The 17,694-nt window shown below is 47.9% G+C and overlaps 9 protein-coding genes across 9 annotated transcripts; 5 read left to right on the top strand and 4 right to left on the bottom strand.

The window, feature by feature from the left end:
- Positions 1-6: 6 nt before the first annotated feature.
- TREMEDRAFT_42900 (uncharacterized protein) lies at positions 7-4,402 on the bottom strand (the record flags this gene model as incomplete). The annotated part of the gene is made up of 12 exons (XM_007002507.1): positions 7-461; positions 593-1,132; positions 1,190-1,342; positions 1,386-1,814; positions 1,858-2,369; positions 2,413-2,593; positions 2,636-3,004; positions 3,052-3,359; positions 3,431-3,838; positions 3,898-4,012; positions 4,055-4,180; positions 4,265-4,402. The coding sequence occupies 12 exons, from the start codon at positions 4,400-4,402 to the stop codon at positions 258-260; spliced, it is 3,483 nt and encodes a 1,160-aa protein (XP_007002569.1). The 3' UTR covers positions 7-257.
- A 452-nt stretch (positions 4,403-4,854) lies between these two features.
- TREMEDRAFT_42897 (uncharacterized protein) lies at positions 4,855-6,016 on the bottom strand. Its single transcript, XM_007002506.1, has 6 exons — positions 5,905-6,016; positions 5,807-5,857; positions 5,375-5,761; positions 5,269-5,326; positions 5,084-5,164; positions 4,855-5,040 (listed from the first exon to the last, which is right to left on the bottom strand). The coding sequence occupies exons 1-6, from the start codon at positions 5,936-5,938 to the stop codon at positions 4,947-4,949; spliced, it is 705 nt and encodes a 234-aa protein (XP_007002568.1). The 5' UTR covers positions 5,939-6,016; the 3' UTR covers positions 4,855-4,946.
- Positions 6,017-6,174: 158 nt separating this feature from the next.
- Positions 6,175-8,000, top strand: TREMEDRAFT_37898 (uncharacterized protein; the record flags this gene model as incomplete). The annotated part of the gene is made up of 5 exons (XM_007002436.1): positions 6,175-6,271; positions 6,323-6,937; positions 7,018-7,432; positions 7,487-7,615; positions 7,809-8,000. Coding segments are annotated over exons 1-5 (1,398 nt in total), but the record flags the coding sequence as incomplete, so codon positions are not given.
- Positions 8,001-8,072: 72 nt separating this feature from the next.
- On the top strand, positions 8,073-8,377 carry TREMEDRAFT_56473 (uncharacterized protein). The gene has a single exon (XM_007002563.1). The coding sequence runs from the start codon at positions 8,115-8,117 to the stop codon at positions 8,319-8,321; it is 207 nt and encodes a 68-aa protein (XP_007002625.1). The 5' UTR covers positions 8,073-8,114; the 3' UTR covers positions 8,322-8,377.
- Positions 8,378-8,559: 182 nt separating this feature from the next.
- On the bottom strand, positions 8,560-9,966 carry TREMEDRAFT_60454 (uncharacterized protein; the record flags this gene model as incomplete). Its single annotated transcript, XM_007002766.1, has 2 exons — positions 8,560-9,352; positions 9,647-9,966. 2 exons carry the CDS (start codon positions 9,964-9,966, stop codon positions 8,560-8,562), a joined length of 1,113 nt encoding a protein of 370 aa, XP_007002828.1.
- Positions 9,967-10,321: 355 nt separating this feature from the next.
- Positions 10,322-11,785, bottom strand: TREMEDRAFT_60453 (uncharacterized protein; the record flags this gene model as incomplete). The annotated part of the gene is made up of 4 exons (XM_007002765.1): positions 10,322-11,229; positions 11,275-11,370; positions 11,428-11,531; positions 11,622-11,785. 4 exons carry the CDS (start codon positions 11,783-11,785, stop codon positions 10,322-10,324), a joined length of 1,272 nt encoding a protein of 423 aa, XP_007002827.1.
- A 497-nt stretch (positions 11,786-12,282) lies between these two features.
- On the top strand, positions 12,283-13,904 carry TREMEDRAFT_60452 (uncharacterized protein; the record flags this gene model as incomplete). The annotated part of the gene is made up of 10 exons (XM_007002764.1): positions 12,283-12,320; positions 12,361-12,424; positions 12,471-12,642; positions 12,693-12,715; positions 12,763-12,831; positions 12,879-13,073; positions 13,120-13,355; positions 13,438-13,732; positions 13,777-13,786; positions 13,858-13,904. The coding sequence occupies 10 exons, from the start codon at positions 12,283-12,285 to the stop codon at positions 13,902-13,904; spliced, it is 1,149 nt and encodes a 382-aa protein (XP_007002826.1).
- A 471-nt stretch (positions 13,905-14,375) lies between these two features.
- Positions 14,376-15,243, top strand: TREMEDRAFT_60451 (uncharacterized protein; the record flags this gene model as incomplete). Its single annotated transcript, XM_007002763.1, has 3 exons — positions 14,376-14,605; positions 14,778-14,974; positions 15,143-15,243. The coding sequence occupies 3 exons, from the start codon at positions 14,376-14,378 to the stop codon at positions 15,241-15,243; spliced, it is 528 nt and encodes a 175-aa protein (XP_007002825.1).
- Positions 15,244-16,351: 1,108 nt separating this feature from the next.
- TREMEDRAFT_60450 (uncharacterized protein) lies at positions 16,352-17,301 on the top strand (the record flags this gene model as incomplete). The annotated part of the gene is made up of 4 exons (XM_007002762.1): positions 16,352-16,755; positions 16,812-16,889; positions 16,984-17,150; positions 17,192-17,301. The coding sequence occupies 4 exons, from the start codon at positions 16,352-16,354 to the stop codon at positions 17,299-17,301; spliced, it is 759 nt and encodes a 252-aa protein (XP_007002824.1).
- Between the last annotated feature and the right edge of the window lie 393 nt (positions 17,302-17,694).

Here is a 17,694-nt window from a genome sequence, read left to right as displayed (position 1 = left end):
GCCCAGGATGAGGATAATATGCATGGATTCATGACAATGCAGGAAAAAGATGAAATGTATAAATTGGATGATGATGGTGATTTATTAGAAATTTTCGTTGTTACTGATTCGGATCACGAAGATTTTGAAGAGATTTGATTTCCCACGAAGACAGATAACTGCGAATGCTGACGTTTTGTTCTGTGACGATGAAGCAGGCGAGGTGAAAACTCGGGAGAGATGAATAGGTTGGAAGGACTTGTGGGGAAGGAAAATCGTCACGACTTCATAGCCTTGATAAAATCCGCAAAGGTCTTTCGGAAATCTTTACTCTGTTCCGTTCGGAGTTTCTCCACCAATTGATTAGCGATTTGAGGAGGACAATTGATTCCTGGTAAAAGGTCGTTTAAAAGAAATTGTACACCTTCCGGACCTCTAGCTTGAAGTACGTTCCTCAGTAACATTGCGATTTCGTGCAAGACCTGTGTATCGTCAATGCCTAGCGACTACGAAGCATTCAAAAGATTACTATTCGAGAAAGGAGGAAGGAGCAAGAGAAGTATGAAATAGAAGAAGAGAAGGTAAAAGTGGTATGATGTGACAAGAGACTCACCGGTTGACCAGATTTATGATTAAACCTATTATCCGCAGGTACTTGAAAACAAATTGGTAAAAGACTTTGATAGATGAAATTCTCGTAACCCGGTAAAGCCTGTGCTGCTCTTTCTTCCCTCGGAATAACATGTTGATTCGTAGGCATCGCTTCTCCTTTCGCTACAGCTCGACTACGTTGACTCATCGCACTATCGGCAAATACACTTGGGGAGGAAACGGCTTCTGGACTTGTTCCCCATGCTATAACACTTTTCGCGAAAAAGCTAAAAGCTAATCGTTGACCTTGTTGATCACCGAAATCAGATGTCATGGAGAGTAACGATTGAAGGACGTTTTCGAATTCTGGTTTGTTACGTGATGTGATAAAGACTCCATCCAGGTTGGCATTCATTAGAGATGTTATAAATGCTAAAAAGGCTTCTTTGAGTTTTCGATGAGTGAGGGCTTCGTCTGTCCCCGTAGGGGCTTTACCCAGGACGGCAAAGATACGCGAGAGAAGAGGTAAGAGGAGCATGTCCATAGTTTCGAATGTATTTTTCTGTTGCATCAGTTAATGAAACAAAATGATATGGGCGGAGAAAGAGGCCGGACTCACCTTGAGACGATGCATGAGTAAACCGAGAAAAGTCATGAAATCTACCAATTCTGCAGGTTGGAATTCAGTGACGACATGCGAGACAAATTGTGGTACCAATTCCGCCACGGCTTGACCAATGGCAGTAACAAATTGAGAGAAAGCGAAACGTGCCTTTTCGTCAGTCTAGTGTGTCTAAACCATTCGAGGGACTCACTGAATCTCTGACAATCTGTTGAGTTTTCATCGCTGCCAGGGCTTGTAGAAGGGCTTCCGTCATTTGCTTGAAAGGTGGTTGATAAGGCAAAGTGTCCAAATCTCTATCAGGAGCAGGAGGGAAACCTTTGGCGAAATTTCCAAGGGCCATGAGGTGATGATGTACGCTAAGAACAGCGAGTTCATCCTGAGGGTTGACACCGAAGGCTTGTAAACCAGAGCCTATGCCACCCATCAAAGGTCCAGCTATGGCCTCTAGCAGAGGAATTTGTCGGGTCGCATCGGATCGTGTATGGTACACCAACATGCCGGTAGCTTCGAACAAGTACATTTGGTCTGTAAAATACGACTTGCCAGTTGTCGCTTTGACGAGGATGTCGTCTTCTGGTGCTTCACGCTCAGGTAGCTCGGCTTTGATCACCAAAAGGTCCTGCTCATCAGCCTGAGTGACAAAAGAAGAAGCTACGACTCACATGCATTCCTTGTAAGACAGGTGGTACCATCTCCATATCCAGATCTCCTCGACATTCTTTGACAAACCGACTGAATAGGTAGAAACATCTTCGTCTCACCCCTTCATCTTGATTATGCACCCCTCTTTCTCCGAGCATGGCTTCAAAAAGTGGTGGTACTGCTTCTGGTTTCGACTTCCAGAATTCGGCATAACGCACGCCTATCTCAAAGTATTGCAGAGAGACACTGGGATGAGGAAAGGCAGATATACCAGAGGTCATGCACAACGTAAGAAGTTGTCCTAAGGGGGTGAGTGAGTACTGGGAGTAGTCGATTCGCTCTCGAGGGAACTGAGATCCATTGATTTTGGACAGATCTGTCGTGCTACCATTGGCCTGTTGAGCAGGTGTATTGGAACCGCTTGACATGGACATAGCATCTGTGCGGTTACTGAAGCTGTCTTTCCTGGTTGAGCGGACAAAGTTTGAGGCAATCTCGGGTGGTAACTCGTAAAACGCTGCACGGGTGTTAACTATCATTAGCTTAGCTCGAATACCTAAGCGTACACAACTCACCTTTCGTCATTTCCCCAAAGGTGTAAACCAGGTGCAATGCCAGCTCGGCATCTTGCCACTTGGCGGAGGAGGTACCATTGGTACGGATAGATTCTAGGGTCGTGACAGCGATATTGGCCACTACTTCGGTATGCATTGTCCGATCTATAGCAGCAATGGACTCGATGAATGATCGGCACATCTGGTGGTCAGCAGCAGTAACATTCCTCTTCTTCAGACTTACCACTCGGAGATATCGGAAACTGGACAGGTCATCATCGGGATCGGTATCACTTCCAGGGCTTTCCCATTCAGCGTCGTCTGGCCATGCTAGTTGTCTAACCAGTATGCTTAGCAACGAGGCGAGGAAGTCGCGTTTGTCTTGTGGTAGCGGAGGCATGGGCGGGGGAGGGGGAGGCATGGTTCCCTTTTGAGGGGGTGGCAGAATTTTGGGCACGTAGGTCTTCTTGGCGACTTTGAGGTACTCGGTGATGAATAGGGATACAGATAGGGGAACCTCATGTTGGCGGTCGCTCAGGAAACGTAGAATGAGTGGGAGTGTAGTTTTAATCATACTTTCTGCTTCTTGGCGGAAAGGTTCGGGCACCTCGGACTGCACGTCAGTGGGGATAAAAGATTTGATAGAGAAACGCAGCTCACATCTTCGGTGAGCTCGAGCAAATCGGAACCGTAAGCGGAAATGACAGAACCCAAAGCCGCTCTGAAGGAAACTGTCTCCTCATCACCTTCGATTGAACGAGTAGCCAATTCTAGTCGGTCTATCAAGGGAAGAGGGTCGAGGATTTTGAGCACTTGTAGTTTGTCGGCTGGAGATTTCATGCCTTTGCATACGAGTGTACGGAGGATGTTGGCAGCCGCTATACGGACTGGACCGACTGAAGATTGTATTGACCGTTGGAAGAATTGTAGTGACTTTGGAGTTACCGAAACCGATATGTCCACCCAAGCTGATCGTCAGCTCATTCCAACGCAATGATACGAGCTTCAAGTGTTTCGGTCGTCAGTAGAATGTGCTCACGTGTCCACGCCGCGACTGTCTTGAGTGTTAACTCTACAGTCTCCTGCCATCGAGTACCACTCTGTTGTCCATTTTCTATGACGTTCAACCCTCTCTCGGCGACACTCAGGAGTGCATCAATGACTAGTCGTTCGTCTCCACTCGTACGGATCGTATCTCTTATCATTCCATCTCGTTCTGTTCGTTCCTTGGACCATGGTCTCACGCTCCGGACGGTGGTATCGTGTACTTCTAATGCAATTTCGTTGAGGAGATGAATGACGAGAAGTTGAGGGTGTAGTGATGTTTTAGATGGGGACGGATCTATCGAAAGATGTTGTAGAAAGGTATGAAGGAACTGTGGTATTGGAGATGGATAGGAGGCGAGGAAGAGATAAGCTAATGTAAGAGCCAGTTTATTGCGAAAAACTGTCCATCAGTTGTTCGCTTCTCCACCACCAATGGAATGGTCATTGATTGTGACTGACAGCTCTGGCCACCTTCGCACGGTCCATCAACCCATTCGACCTGAACAAACTCCACCAGAGCATTGTACATGGCCTGTTGTGATGATGGTGTCATCACCTGAAGTCTTCTCATCAGCTCAATGTCCAACAAGCTTTAAGTTAAGTCGTACTTTGTGACCAAAGCTGTTTCTACCACTTGCTCACAGAAGATACGAAGGTCAGTTTCTAGTTTTTGCTTCCCGTCTTTACCCAGTTGAGAGGGACCGGGAGCACCTGCACCTTGAAGGTAGAGAGATAGACAATCCTATTCTGTGAGCCAGTTTCGTTCAAAGTCGACTATTTAGAGGGACAACAGTCGGAGAGCTACAGAGTTGTGATGACAGCTCACCTGCCACGTCTCTTCGCACACATCTTTCACTTTAGCCAGATATTCTATGGCTTGTTGTTTGAGAACGGAGTCTAGTGAGGGGTCATGGCTGGCGGCGATGCGGACGGCTTGAGGAATGTCGGTGAGGTGAGTGGACATGGTGGAGGTGAGAAGGGAATGGGAGGTGAGCCCAAAGCTGTGACTACTTTGCAGCCGTCAGACCGATCTGTTTGGAGCTGATAGAGTAGGTAGAGGAAGAGAAGAGGAGTGTGGAATGAGGCACACGAGTCGTGGTTTTGATAGTGAAAGATTGAGTAGTGGGGTGGGTTGAAAGATTCCAGTCGTGTGCAAAGTTCAGTGCCACGAGGCGGAAGCATTTCGTCACCTCCACTACAAAAGCCCGTATGCTGCTTGCCTGCCAAAGCATGCTGCCGTGCTGTCCGCTGCCCAAATCGAGAGGTATGACGGTATCGTATGCAGCCGAGCAGATGCACTGTACCATGTATCAGTCTTAGGGAAACACGCGCATATGAGGCAAGATTTGTCAGATCAAAATTGAGAGGCTGACTCTCCTCTTCTGATCAGACAATGAACCGACATGTGAAATCGGTCAATGCAGCTCTCTATGCATCAAGTGGACCAGAAAGGGACCAGAACCAAGGAGCAATCGCCATACCTGAGGTTCACATACTATCGCCACGGATCACTTTCTGTACCAACGCACTCCAGCACGGTTACGTCTCATCTTGCGCTGTAACTGAAGCATCCCATATAACAGGGCTTCCGCGGTCGGAGGACTGGATACATCAGCAGGGAAAGCTATGCGGAGGATTAACTCACCATCCTGGGACATATATATCAACAGGTACGATCCGATCACAACCTCGAACTACGGAGTAAGAGTAGTGGTAGTAGCCACCACTGAATATTTAGCTTCATCCCACAAAAACCAATGTATGATCAAAGAATATTGCAAATATTGACCGGGAAAAGTAGGATATATCAGTCGACTGATTCAAACTCACCCATTCGCACAAGACCCCATGGAGATGACCCATCGAGGTTCAGGCATTTGGTCGTACACTCCACGGTCAGCTGAGCAAGGTTAATAAGGGCAGTACTTCAGCTCACCCTTCCTCAAAGCCGGCGCCATCTTGTTGGTCAAAGTTCCAGCAACGATCATGATATCGCTCTGTCTCGGACTTGCTCGAAAGACTACACCCAGACGATCTTGATCGTATCTCGCCGCTGCCATGTGCATCATTTCCACCGCACAACAAGCCAGTCCGAAAGTCATGGGCCACATGGAACCTTGTCTGGCCCAGTTTACCACTTTGTCCAATGTGGACAAGACGTATTCCGCTCCATTACGAGGTGTTTCGAGGGATAGTTGGTTGCTACCTTGTTGGGCGATGGCTGTGAGGGGTGTTGTAGTGGATGGAGAAGAATCGGCTGAGTTAATTGATGAGGAGGGGGTATTCGGTCTGAGGGCGATGGAAGTGTTGTGTAATGGTCGAGCTGAGAGTGAGTTTGTAGATCTTTACAGGAGATCGTTGGACGTACCGATGGCAAGTGTAGGACGGAGGAGGGAGGTGGAAGGTTTAGTGAAAGCTCCTGGTGGTCAGCCTTGACTGCGTGAGACAAGTAAGTTGAACACTTGCCTGTGCGTAGTCCGGCACTGATAATGTTGGCCATTTTGTAATCTATATGAGGTTATTAGGAAGAAGGAGACGATGCCAGGTAAGAAAGACAACAGTCGATCCTCAGTTGTTCTTCGATCGAGAAAGACCAAAGATGGCAGCGACCAACCAGAGGTGAGCAAAAGAGATGCATGACGTGGCTTTGTACACGTGGTCAAAACGCCGTAGCTCCGACGGGGTGGCACTTAAAAGATAGGAATGGAAAAAGTCCATGGTCAGAAAGATTACTTACTAGAACCAGTTGGACGTAGTGAACAACAGGTCGCAAGCTGCGAGGGATTATGCTGTATCGACATGTGGTGAGAAGATCATGGCAGTCGGCTTCTAGGTGGGTCATTCTCAGCTATCATTTGGGTGTTACGCCAGTGCTGACTTGCAGAGCGAACTCTCTCTCCTTTACCCCTCGACATCTCTCCTCGGCACTCCCACGGCCGTCCGCTGTGGCCCTAGGCAAGCGACCTGCTCTATCATCACAGCAATCCCTATTCGCCGTCGGTAGCTCTCGAAGCATATCATGGTCACCATTCAAAAAAGCATCCCCCGTGGAGGATGCCGTTCCGTTCGAGTCACAGGCATCGACTTCGGCTACCCCAGCCTATACGAACTCTCTCGATACTTCACCTGAACCGCCCTCTCTGAATGAAGCTATCACCTCATCCCTCAAAACATCCACCTCAGACCCTGTAGTACCACCTTCTTTCGTCCAAGAAGCACCCCTGGCCCAAGATGCGCCTCTTTCCCCCCTTGATTCAAATACAATACCAGATGTCTCCACCATCGCAGAAGTCATTCCTACCCCATCACCGACTCTGGAAGATCTAATCTTACACTCCGGTTCTTCATTGGCCGATGTTCTTCAATCTCCTGAGGCGATTCATGCCATTGTCAAGAGATCTGATCTTTCTTTGATGGGATTAGATCATGGTCTCTGGTCTGTATCCGGTCACGTCCGCGATGGTCTGGTCGCGTTACATTCCATAACTGATCTTCCATGGTATGTCCCTCAACTCGTAACTCTCCATAATTCTTACATGAAACTCTTAGTGGAAAATCATGTCAGTCACTGATGATCAGGTGGGCTACCATCGCAGCTCTTACAGTTTGTCTCCGATTGTTAATGGTACCACTCATCGTCCGAAATCAAAAACATAACGTTCGTCTCCAAGCCGTTCAACCTCAGATGCAAGCTCTTATGATCCGATTGAAAGAAGCCAAAGCCAATGACGATCAAACGACCACACAACTCACTACTCAAGCCCTTGGAAACCTCTTGAAGGACAATGACGTCTCTCCTTTACGTCCGTTGTTCCCTCCCTTGATACAGATGCCTTTTTTCTTAGGAATGTTTTACGGGTTACGGTCGTTGGCGGCCGCACCATTGCCGGCTTTGAAAGAAGGAGGTTTAGGTTGGGTTACGGATCTTACGATACCTGATCCTTATTATATTTTACCTATAACCAGTATGCTCTTGACTAATTTGGTATTCATCGTGAGTCTTACAGTACCATTTTTAGCGTCAGAAAGTGAAGGACTGATTTGGTAGACTGGTGCGGATGGGACTGGTTCAGCTCAAACTTCGACGAGTGCCAATGGGATGGACATGCGGCATGTTAGGAATTTCTTGCAAATGGCTACCATTATAGCAGTCCCATTTGTAGGATCATTTCCAGCTGTAGGTCATCATTGTCCCTTCTCTCTCTCCACTGTTCTCACCTCCCTTGCTTGGCCAACCTTCCTCGCTTACGACTCTATCATTTGTATCCTTCGTCTCTCCTTGTATATACTTTTCTATGAATTTCACCTCACACTTGCTCCGCGCAATATCATATATCACTCAAAGGGTTGTTAGACAGTTGATCCCTTAGGCCGTCCTGTTCTACTGGACATTCACAAACGCTTTCACACTCCTCCAAGCCACTCTCCTTCGACAACCAATCATCAAATCCATCCTCCGAATCCCAACCCCACCCAAAATAGAAGCTCCACCCACCACTCCGTCACCGAAACCATCTTGGCTCGACACCCTGCGAGCTATACGGGTCTGGTTCAGTGAGACACGAGGTAAATTTGGTGACAGGATGGCAGAGACAGCCAAATTGATGGAAGAGAATAAAGCTCGTAACAGTCAGAATGTTTCTAGATCATCTACAAAGTCACAGGAGAGGACAGTTATGATTGAGAAAGTCCGAGAAGCTCCATTGAGATCGGTAGTCTCAGGGAATGTGAAGAGTCATGACTCGAGCGCGGAGAAGGTTTGGTTGGAGAGTGGGGATAAGACAGTTGGGAGACAACCAACAAAACAGGAGATGATCAAATTGAGAGAGGCGGAAAAGAGACAAAGAGTACAGGCTGCAAAGGCTAGACGGAGGAGTCAATGAAGGGCCATGATCTTATATGCATATGAGGGGTCTCTGCTCAGCATCATTCTAAGAAGAGCACTCGAGGACTTTAGATTGATTTTCTTATCGCTGATCTGCAGTCACTCAGAGCATTCCAAACCATCCTGACCGCTGTGCCTGTTGACGACGTTACACAGTGAAAGTGATTTCTCACAGAAGCATATGACAAGGGAAAGTTGATGCATACACAGAAGATGTTCAGTTATCACACAGATGATCATGATCGATACCTACTTTCGTCGAAACCGAGCACATCAACTTGTCTTGCTTTCCTTCTGACTTGTTCTGTTTCGTGACTTGGAAAGATATTCCCTTCTTCCTCTTCCTCGTTTCCCTTCTCTTGGTCTTCTTCCTCTCGCTCTTCCCTATCTTCTCCTTCCCCTCCATGTTCATTCTTTCCTTGTAGCTTCCGTCTCATCTCATCCATCCTGGAACTCCACGTTCCTCCCATCCCATCCCTTTCTCCTAATTCATCTTCCTCCATGTCATCCCTATCAACCTCTCCCTCTCCCTCTATTTCCTCTTTTCTCACTTTGCTAGTCTCATTCACTATCTTCTCTTCACTCTTCTTTCTTTCTTCTATATCATCCGTCTCCCTCAATACGTTCAAATCCACTCTATCATCCAACCTTTGCTGCTCCTTGTCATCTTTACCTTCCAACTCATCCGTCATCCTCGGAGCAGGACTTCGAGTTCTCACTACCTTCTCCTCTTCTTGAATAGGTACAGGACTATGTGGTCTTCCACGAACTTCGACCAAATGTTTCACTTCTTCTTCTACCGTTCCCAAACCCGATCTTAAAATAGGTATATCAGCAGGTGTATCAGGTGCAGAGAGACGTCTATTTGATCGTCGAGGAGAAGTGAATGATGTGGAAGCGATGGAAGTATCTGATGTATCTGATAATGTTGAGAGATTGGAGATTGTTGATGAAGTTGATGAAGTACGCATTTTACGCCATAATGATCTAGCACTTTCTTTAGCTAGTTGACCTAAATCAACTACTGGCCTGAAGATCAGCTTTATCGTTTCCTCCTACCTCATTCTTGTGCCATGTAGATTGATACAGAGAGGATTAGGTCATATGAATCTCGTCATCCCCCCACTCCCCCCTCCCAAAAACACACACCCACCTCAAAAGTGTCAGATGTCTATCCTCAGAACGGAAGTGGGTTGAGACATTTAGCATGACCGATATAGGGAAGAGAGGGTGATCCCAGTTAAAGAAACAGTCTTGCAAGTTCTACGGAAGACAGAATGAGTATGTTCGAAGAGAAGAGAAATAAAGAAGATGACAACTCACACAGAATCACTCTCATAATCTTTCTTATACCTCTCCCAATCTTCATCAGACATATAAACCACACCTGATTTTTTCTGAGATTGATCATGTAATAAATTCTTTCTCGCAGCTACTCCTAAAGTTATAGAAGACCTTCTTTTCAACTCGGGTACTTGAGGTAAAGGTGCAAACTTTATTTTATTCCTAGATCCTGTAGAACCGGTTTCCGAGGGAGATCGACGGGGGAGAGGGGAAGAAGGGATTGGGTTGAGTAGAATGGATGGAGAGGGAGGGATGAGTGAAGCTTCAGAAGGACTGTGAAGATTAGGAGGTGATGACATTGTGCAGTATTCAGGTATAGGAGAGAGAGAGTGAGGAGGTATTTGGAGATGAAGACAGAACAGAGGTAAGGGTGGTCGTGGTGGATGAAGAGAGTGTGTTGTCGCCGTCGGCCGGAGTGCACGGCCCGGCGGAGAAACCAATCTTTCGTTTAAAGTTTACTGCCCCATGGGGCACCTTCATTCTGATTGATACCCGGCTCATGCATGCACCATAACTAGACGATGAAATATGTGAGGAGGAGAATATGCAAGATTACTCGAGAGACGCTCAGGCAATCTTGTAGATATCTAAAGGTCGAAAAGACACTATGGCTAGTCCGACCATGATGCGTCAGCAACTACTCACTCCTCGATATCAATCGTCAATACGACTTTCTACAGCTCCCCCTGCAGGTCCCCCTCTACCCCTTCCCCTTCCCCTTCTCCCTCTCCCACCTCCTCCACCACGCTCTGCCTCTGAATTCTGTTTCAGAATGTCCGTCACGGCAGCATGAAGCCGTCTACTCTGTTCTCCTCCTGTCCCTCTCGTTCCTCTACTCCCCTTTAATCCCTCCGCACCCTCCGCATCACTAGCTCTATCCTTGCTTCTTCCTCTTCCCCGACCTCCTCCTGCACCACCTCTTGCTCTTCCGTCATTATGGCCTGCCTTCTGACCACCTTTCCCTCTTCCTCGCCCAGAATCACTTCCCCCATGATCAGAAGGTGTACTTCTGCCTGGCGTCTTCGATGGACCTGTCGAGGGTCGAGGTACAGATGGTTCACTCTGTGTAGGTTGAATGGTCTTCGGCGTCGTTGGTGTTTTCAATCTATCTGCAGTCACAGACATCGGCTTCCCCTCTGCTCTAGCTGGCGAACCCCCACCCCCTTTCCCTTTCCCCCTATTTCGTCCCTTTTTCTTATCTTCTTTACCTGAAGGTGAAGCATCCTTCTTCTTATTTGGCACAGGAACTGAAGTCACCTCCCTTCCCTTTCCCGCAACCAACACCGATCCCGAATCGACTTGTCCCGATGTGCGTTTCTCCGTGGCAGCGGTGACACTTGCCAAAGCCAACTTTTTTGCTCGATCTTCAGACGCCTTGGAAGAAGTGAAAGTAGTGTAAGTCTCTTTGAATTGCGTAAGAGATTTGAGAGCCTTTTTCTCTCGTATAGCATCGATAATGGGTGTGGTCTCCGTCGGTGGGGGAACAGGTGCGACGGCAGTAACTTCAGGAGGGGGCTCGGGTGAACCAGAAAGAGCATTTATGAAACTTATATAATCCGGATCTGATGATCAGAAGACGTATCTCTGGGTATGATAGGTGTACATACCGGTTTCGACAGTCCCTTGCCGAACATCTATCTTCTTCAGTTTGTTAGGTGTCTTCTGCAGAGGGGCAGGTTCGACGAGTGCTTGATATTCTTCACCTGCATCATCAATATCTCCTCTACCTTGTATCGAACCCTGATGCGGAGAGAGCTCACCAGCTTTGGAACGGTAAACATGTCCGTTAAAGTCCGTTCGAAAGATTACCGCTTGTTCGTCGGGAAGAAGGCAGTAAGCTCTGGAATATCGTGCCCTCTCCCCACTGAGAGGTCAGCGACTGATCCACTGTCGTCATTGCGGATTCTTTATGAAACGAAGTCGTAGAGTGAAGGGAGCTAGGTGGAAGACTCACCCATCGGCAGCTTTTCCCTTGACATAGCGTCTCCACACGCATGACTCGTCGACCCATTGCGAGACCGAAGTCCAGAAAATCTCTTCCGGCAGAGTGGGGGGGAGGCGCCGGATGACCAGTTTTGTCCGGTGGGGAGGTACCGATGGAGCGGCCTGCTCGGTCATATTCTGGCCTGTATCCTATGTCCCGTTTATTCAGGCTGGCTGAAGGAGAACAAATGAAGTACTAAAGTACTCTACTGAATTCGAAGTAGGGGGGTGGTTGTGATCGAGATGGATGACGTGGATTTCGGGTTTGCGGATTAAGCGCATCCGCGCATCTGTTAACGCGCACTGAGCACCGGTTACTTAGTCTCCGACTCGATCATCGGCGATCCTCTCTCTCTAATCTTTTCAACCGACTCTCTACTCTGCTCTACTGTATACTTGAATACTCTGCGACCTTTCCACTTTACTATTAACATGAGATCGATGAGTAGACTTACTCGATTGTCCATAACGTCCCTGGTTTGTCCTGTTCACAGGAGAAATATGGCGACCAGTATGTAACCCCCCTTTAGCCTTTGACTGCATCGCTCACTGAAAGAATTCGCGTCATACGACTGGCAGGTGTGTGTGACCTCCTACCACCAGAGGTATGCTAATACTAGGATCCTCTAAACATGACCTCTCTTTTGACAGATGAGGAGCTCGCAGTCCGGTGAGTATTGTTGTTGAAATGACTTCAAAACTCATGATAGCGAGACGGCCCGATCATATTGTCAGTCCAAATTGTCACCTAGAATCGTCGAGGCATATCGTACGGTGGGTCCGCCACAATCACCTCAGTTGACTGGAGTTGATCCCCCAGGAGAATTTTGATCCCTCGATCTTGAAAGAGATGGGCGAGATGGGCTTGTTGGGAGCTACGATCAAAGGCTATGATTGTGCCGGTGTCAGCAGTGTCGCCTATGGTCTCATCGCAAGAGAGGTGGAACGGGTTGACTCGGGCTATCGATCAGCCATGAGTGTCCAGTCTTCATGTATGTATCCTTCCTGACGATTCTGCTCAAGCTCACAGCTGACCACGCAGTGGTGATGCATCCTATCAACGAGGTTAGAGGATACGGTACTGTTCCTCATCGAAATAAGCTGATGACCAGTTTGGAAGTGAAGCACAGAAAGAGAAATATCTTCCTCGATTGGCAAAAGGAGAGATGATTGGGTGCTTCGTAAGTTGCATCACGTACATAGTACTAAGACAGGGCTGAACTTGAAGGGCCTTACAGAACCAAATCATGGATCTGACCCATCGTCTATGGAGACCACAGCTAAGAAGACGTCAGATGGATGGGTCTTGAACGGAAGCAAGACGTGGATATCAAATGCACCAGTTGCGGACCTCTTTGTGATCTGGGCTCGAGTTGTGGAGAGCGGAGAGAAGGGTAAAGTTAGAGGGTTCCTGGTTGAGAAGGTACGTCGAATCGTCTCCGAGTTACGATGGGAGCCTGAACCCCGAGGGATTACCGGGTCTGTCCGCTCCGGCCATCAAGAACAAAATCGCCTTACGTGCTTCTATCACTGGTTCTGTTTTCCTTGAAGACGTCAGAATACCGGCAGATGCTCTCTTACCCAAGTCATCTGGGTTGGGCTCGGCTTTTTCTTGTCTCAATAACGCTCGATACGGGATAAGCTGGGGGGTTATGGGTGCCTTGGAAGATTGTATAGCAAGGGCGAGGGACTACGCTCTGGAGCGGTGCGTCTCTCTCATCTCTCAATATTCCAAATACCTCGATCTGTTTGTCATGTCAATTATCATGGGATGCTCATTAGGGTAGAAAACAATTCGACAAACCACTTGCATCATTCCAACTTGTCCAAAAGAAACTCGCGGATGCGTCCACTTCCTCCACCTTAGGCTTGTTAGCCTCGCTCCAACTTGGTCGACTAAAAGACCAAGGCACTTGGGCACCCGACATGGTTTCAATGATGAAGCGAAACAACTGCGGCGAGGCTCTCAAACATGCGAGAATACTACTGGATATATTGGGAGGAAATGCCTGTAGCGATGAGTATCACGTCGGGAGACATGTAGCCAATCTTCAGGTGGCGAACACATACGAAGGGACTCATGTGAGTTTCTTCACTTTACCCCATGTTACGAGCTGACCAAGAAGGATATTCATGGTGAGTTGAAAGTTGCTTCTCGAGGAAAGACTAGCACTGCTTTCGGAGTAAAACGGACACTTACCTTTCAGCTCTCATCCTGGGAAAAGCGATGACCGGTGTACAAGCTTTCTCATGAAAACGTTTTACGACAAATCCGACGACATCGGACGACCGATATCGACTCGGTCTCGACCATAACGAATTGGAGGCGATGCAAACAACTTCCCACGTTTCGAGGAGGACTAAAATGGGTCGATACGGATCCACGCGACGACGGATACCACCCTGGGACGGGCGAAGGGAGGGGATCCTTTTAGTGACTATCGAGAAATCGATGCTATGGCCGAAATCCCAAAAACGTGGGAAAAAACGAGACGGATTCGAAGACCATCAATGGGCATACTAATCGTGCTGATCTGCGGTCTCACGCCTGCCTGGTGAGACCCTTTCTTCGACTCGATACACAGCACCATATTGACCTCCATTGATTGTGTGTGATCCATTGTGTGGAGGAGAGAGAAATGAGACTAGCCCTCCAGGATAAATACTGATCCTGACTTACTTGAACCATTCTGCATCACCTGAGCTGATTGATAAGTAAAAAGACATGGTGTCCATCGACAAATCTGATTGCCCTGCCATACTTGATGGACCTAGCAATGAGTCTTTCCCGACCACGTCCTCCCTGCGGCGTCAAATGGAGGAATTAGTGAATACTTTCTCTGCTGAACTTCCAAGTATGCCAACAGATACCGTTGCGGGCGAACGTCTCCAGAGACTACAATCAAGAGCAACAAAGCTTGCAGAGGTGCTGGCAGTTGCCAATCTTCAGGACAAGTGAGTGTTCTGTGTTCCTTCATTGTTTCCTTGTGACTTGATGGGCTGATTTCCAAGTCAACTGTATAAGTTGGTGCAAGACGCTTGCATCCAATCATATGTAGAGGGTAAGACTAATGCATAAGTTTTATTTCACTGCATATCTCCAATGCATTCATTGATTAAAATTCAGCTCTCAGGATTTGGACAAAGACTATCAGTCACTTCATGATAAAGTTGAAGAAATATCCGGGAAGTTCTTGGATTTACTACAGAGGTTGCCTGCTGAGGAAAGCGCAAACAGTAAGACACAGAAAGAATGGCCCCAGAGTGTTGCAGCAGTTTTACACCAGCTCACATGCGATGTGGCATTCCCAAGCTCCCGTGGTGGTAAGTGGCACCAGCTCATAGTGGCATACACTGATGTATCAACAGATCCAGAGAGAGCGCAATTGTATTTTGGTAGTTGGGTACTGCTTGGAACAGCATATCTGATTCAGTGCAACCTGAGTGACGCCCTAACAAAACGTGAATCATGTATAACAACATGAACCACAGTGGGGAGATGTAACGGTACTGGAAACACCATGACGAGGTCGCAGGTTGGGTCAAACTCAATAGAACTCGGTAGGAATCTAGGTGTCTCTGATGCTATGTGATGGATCATGTCTCCTCTGCAATCGCTGTAGCCAAAGAATGATATTGAAGAATTAGCGCTTCTCAGGCTAGTGCCTTGATTGATGGCCATGGAAATCCAGTTTCCCTGGTCACCGTTTGTCCCCTGGATTTGGCCGTTTTCCTTCACCGCGAAGGTCACAAAGTGCAACGGTCTCCAACTGTCGAGATGATGTCGGACCAGGTGCTTCGGGGATCGATTTCTTCCGCATCAAGAATCGACCAGCAACTGAGGAATTGATACCCCTAGGATTCGGCCGACGGTACGAGTACGAGCACTCGTATGATCCGTGTCACTCGGGGATGCGGACAACCCGCACCGCTTCCCATCGTATCCTTTTTGCCTACCTGTTTCTGATCAACCTGTCCCAAGCACTTCAACCTTGGATCTTACCCCTAAACCCTTGCTTGCCTTCCAATGAATCTTGGCCCTTCTACTGTTACCAAATAGGATAAAGAGCATGTCTTTGCCACCCTAGAGTCTCACCCTTCCTCAGTTGACAGATTGTGTTAATGTCACGAAGTGACAAGTCAGTTTGGTTAATGATAAGTCAGTTTGGTTAGAGTTGTCTCCGGGTTGGGTATTTAACCAGCGACCGGCGGTATGCAGTAACCGCCGGTTAATAGGCCTTTTAGCACAGTGGTTTAGACCGCTGCCTCTGAAGGGCACTGTTATATCGTCCCAATGCTGGTTAGTTGGTCTCGTGACAGATTAACCGGCGGTTACGGGTAGGGTCCTGGGTTCGACTCCCAGACAGAGCTGGGGTAACCCAGACCTACTTGGAAAACCTCCCTCTCGGAGAAAGTTTTCGGCCTATCGTGCCCTTCCCCCGTGGGGCCCCGAGACGGGGCTGAAAGGGAAGGCATAATGTCACGAAGTGACAAGTCAGTTTGGTTAATGATAAGTCAGTTTGGTTAGAGTTGTCTCCGGGTTGGGTATTTAACCAGCGACCGGCGGTATGCAGTAACCGCCGGTTAATAGGCCTTTTAGCACAGTGGTTTAGACCGCTGCCTCTGAAGGGCACTGTTATATCGTCCCAATGCTGGTTAGTTGGTCTCGTGACAGTTAATCTTGTCAGAGTACTGCTCACCATGACCCCAAGTCCTCGCTATGACATAGACGGAATACTGTCATTTGGGCGCCACGCTACCGCAGAAGAACTTGCAAAGCTAGGGCCACCACCTAAAGCCCGATCTCTGTCTCAAGTTGATTCACCGGATCTCTCCCTTCCGACCACCACTGATGTCTCCCTTCCGACCACCACTGATGTCTCCCTTCTGAACACCACTGATGTCTCCCTTCCAAACACCACTGATGTCTCCCTGCGGACCACCCCATATGTCTCTTCTCCCAACTGTTTGTCCATCCCAGGATCAGGACATAACAAGGAGCCTAGTACCAGTGGTGGTCTGATGCCTTCAGAGATTCCAAACAGTCACACCATCAGGGAAGACCTACAACATGCGGCCCGATTGCTGTTTGAGAGAGTGGCCAGGTGAGCTGTTCACTTAGTCCACAGTATCAAGTCTACTTTTGTAAACTGATCATGAGTGAAAACCATGAAGACCGAGCTATTGAAACAATCACCGAGATGTTGCAGGAAATCTATGAAAAAGGAGTGTCAGCTGGGTGAGTGTTTTGTCTTCCTGAGTAGCCGGATTTAAAGCAGTCCTAGGCTATCTGAGGTGAGAGCAGAAACCAACCAAGACCACTCAAACACCAGGACAATGTTCCCGTGGGACACTAAACCGGCTTCCATTTCACCCACAGTGATGTCTGCTTGCTCCGAATTTGTCAAGTTTCTCAAGAGGATTGCGGAAACAACCAACATTCTTGATGTGATTCCTGAGACAGCCTTAGCTAGATCAAGAGAACTGCTAAATGATCTTTGTAAGTGAATTCAGGTATTGTGAGTGCTTACAATTGTGCAGCTACATTCATAAAAGAAGAGCTTGGAGTAGTGTCCGTACCAATATTACTTACACTGGCCGGCTGCCTCCTTTATAATGGTCCCTCAGACCCCAGTCAGAAGACAACTTGATCTTTCACCTATGTGTGCTTCCTTATTCGTCCAGTATTGATGGGGTTTAAGGATGCATCATGAACACTAGGGAAAGATAAGGACTATCCGCGCAATTAATGATTTTGTCCCGTTCACGCTGATAAGGAGCTGTCAGCCTCGCTGGAAGACTCTCTTGACCAACTTGTGATGCATGGTAGTTTTGGTTCTATGCTACAGTCCACTTTGGCGTCTACGGGTTCGTGCTAGATATGCAAGCATAGGCGTGTAGGGATAATCGCGTTACTCGTCGAATTATTCCCCTCACTTTTTCAGCTGTTTTCCCATTTCACCCCACTTCACTTCCGGAGACTCCCACTTCACCTACACAGGACCCCACTTCACCAATTTCATTGCTATGCATGCAATGAAGTT

The sequence above is a fragment of the Tremella mesenterica genome, assembly GCF_000271645.1.
Source record: "Tremella mesenterica DSM 1558 unplaced genomic scaffold TREMEscaffold_2, whole genome shotgun sequence".
In the NCBI taxonomy this organism is placed as follows: Eukaryota; Fungi; Basidiomycota; class Tremellomycetes; order Tremellales; family Tremellaceae; genus Tremella; species Tremella mesenterica.
Note: the sequence above shows the minus strand (reverse complement) of the source record. Positions and strands in the feature narration are given on the sequence as shown.

Coding starts and splice junctions, on each gene's coding strand:
- TREMEDRAFT_56473 (XM_007002563.1), top strand. CDS start 8,115: ATGATTGAGAAAGTCCGAGAAGCTCCATTGAGATCGGTAGTCTCAGGG.
- TREMEDRAFT_42897 (XM_007002506.1), bottom strand. CDS start 5,938: ATGGCCAACATTATCAGTGCCGGACTACGCACAG. Junction 5,762..5,806: donor CCGTCCTACACTTGCCATCG/GTACGTCCAACG, acceptor ACTCACTCTCAG/CTCGACCATTACACAACACT. Junction 5,165..5,268: donor ATGGGGTCTTGTGCGAATGG/GTGAGTTTGAAT, acceptor CTAAATATTCAG/TGGTGGCTACTACCACTACT.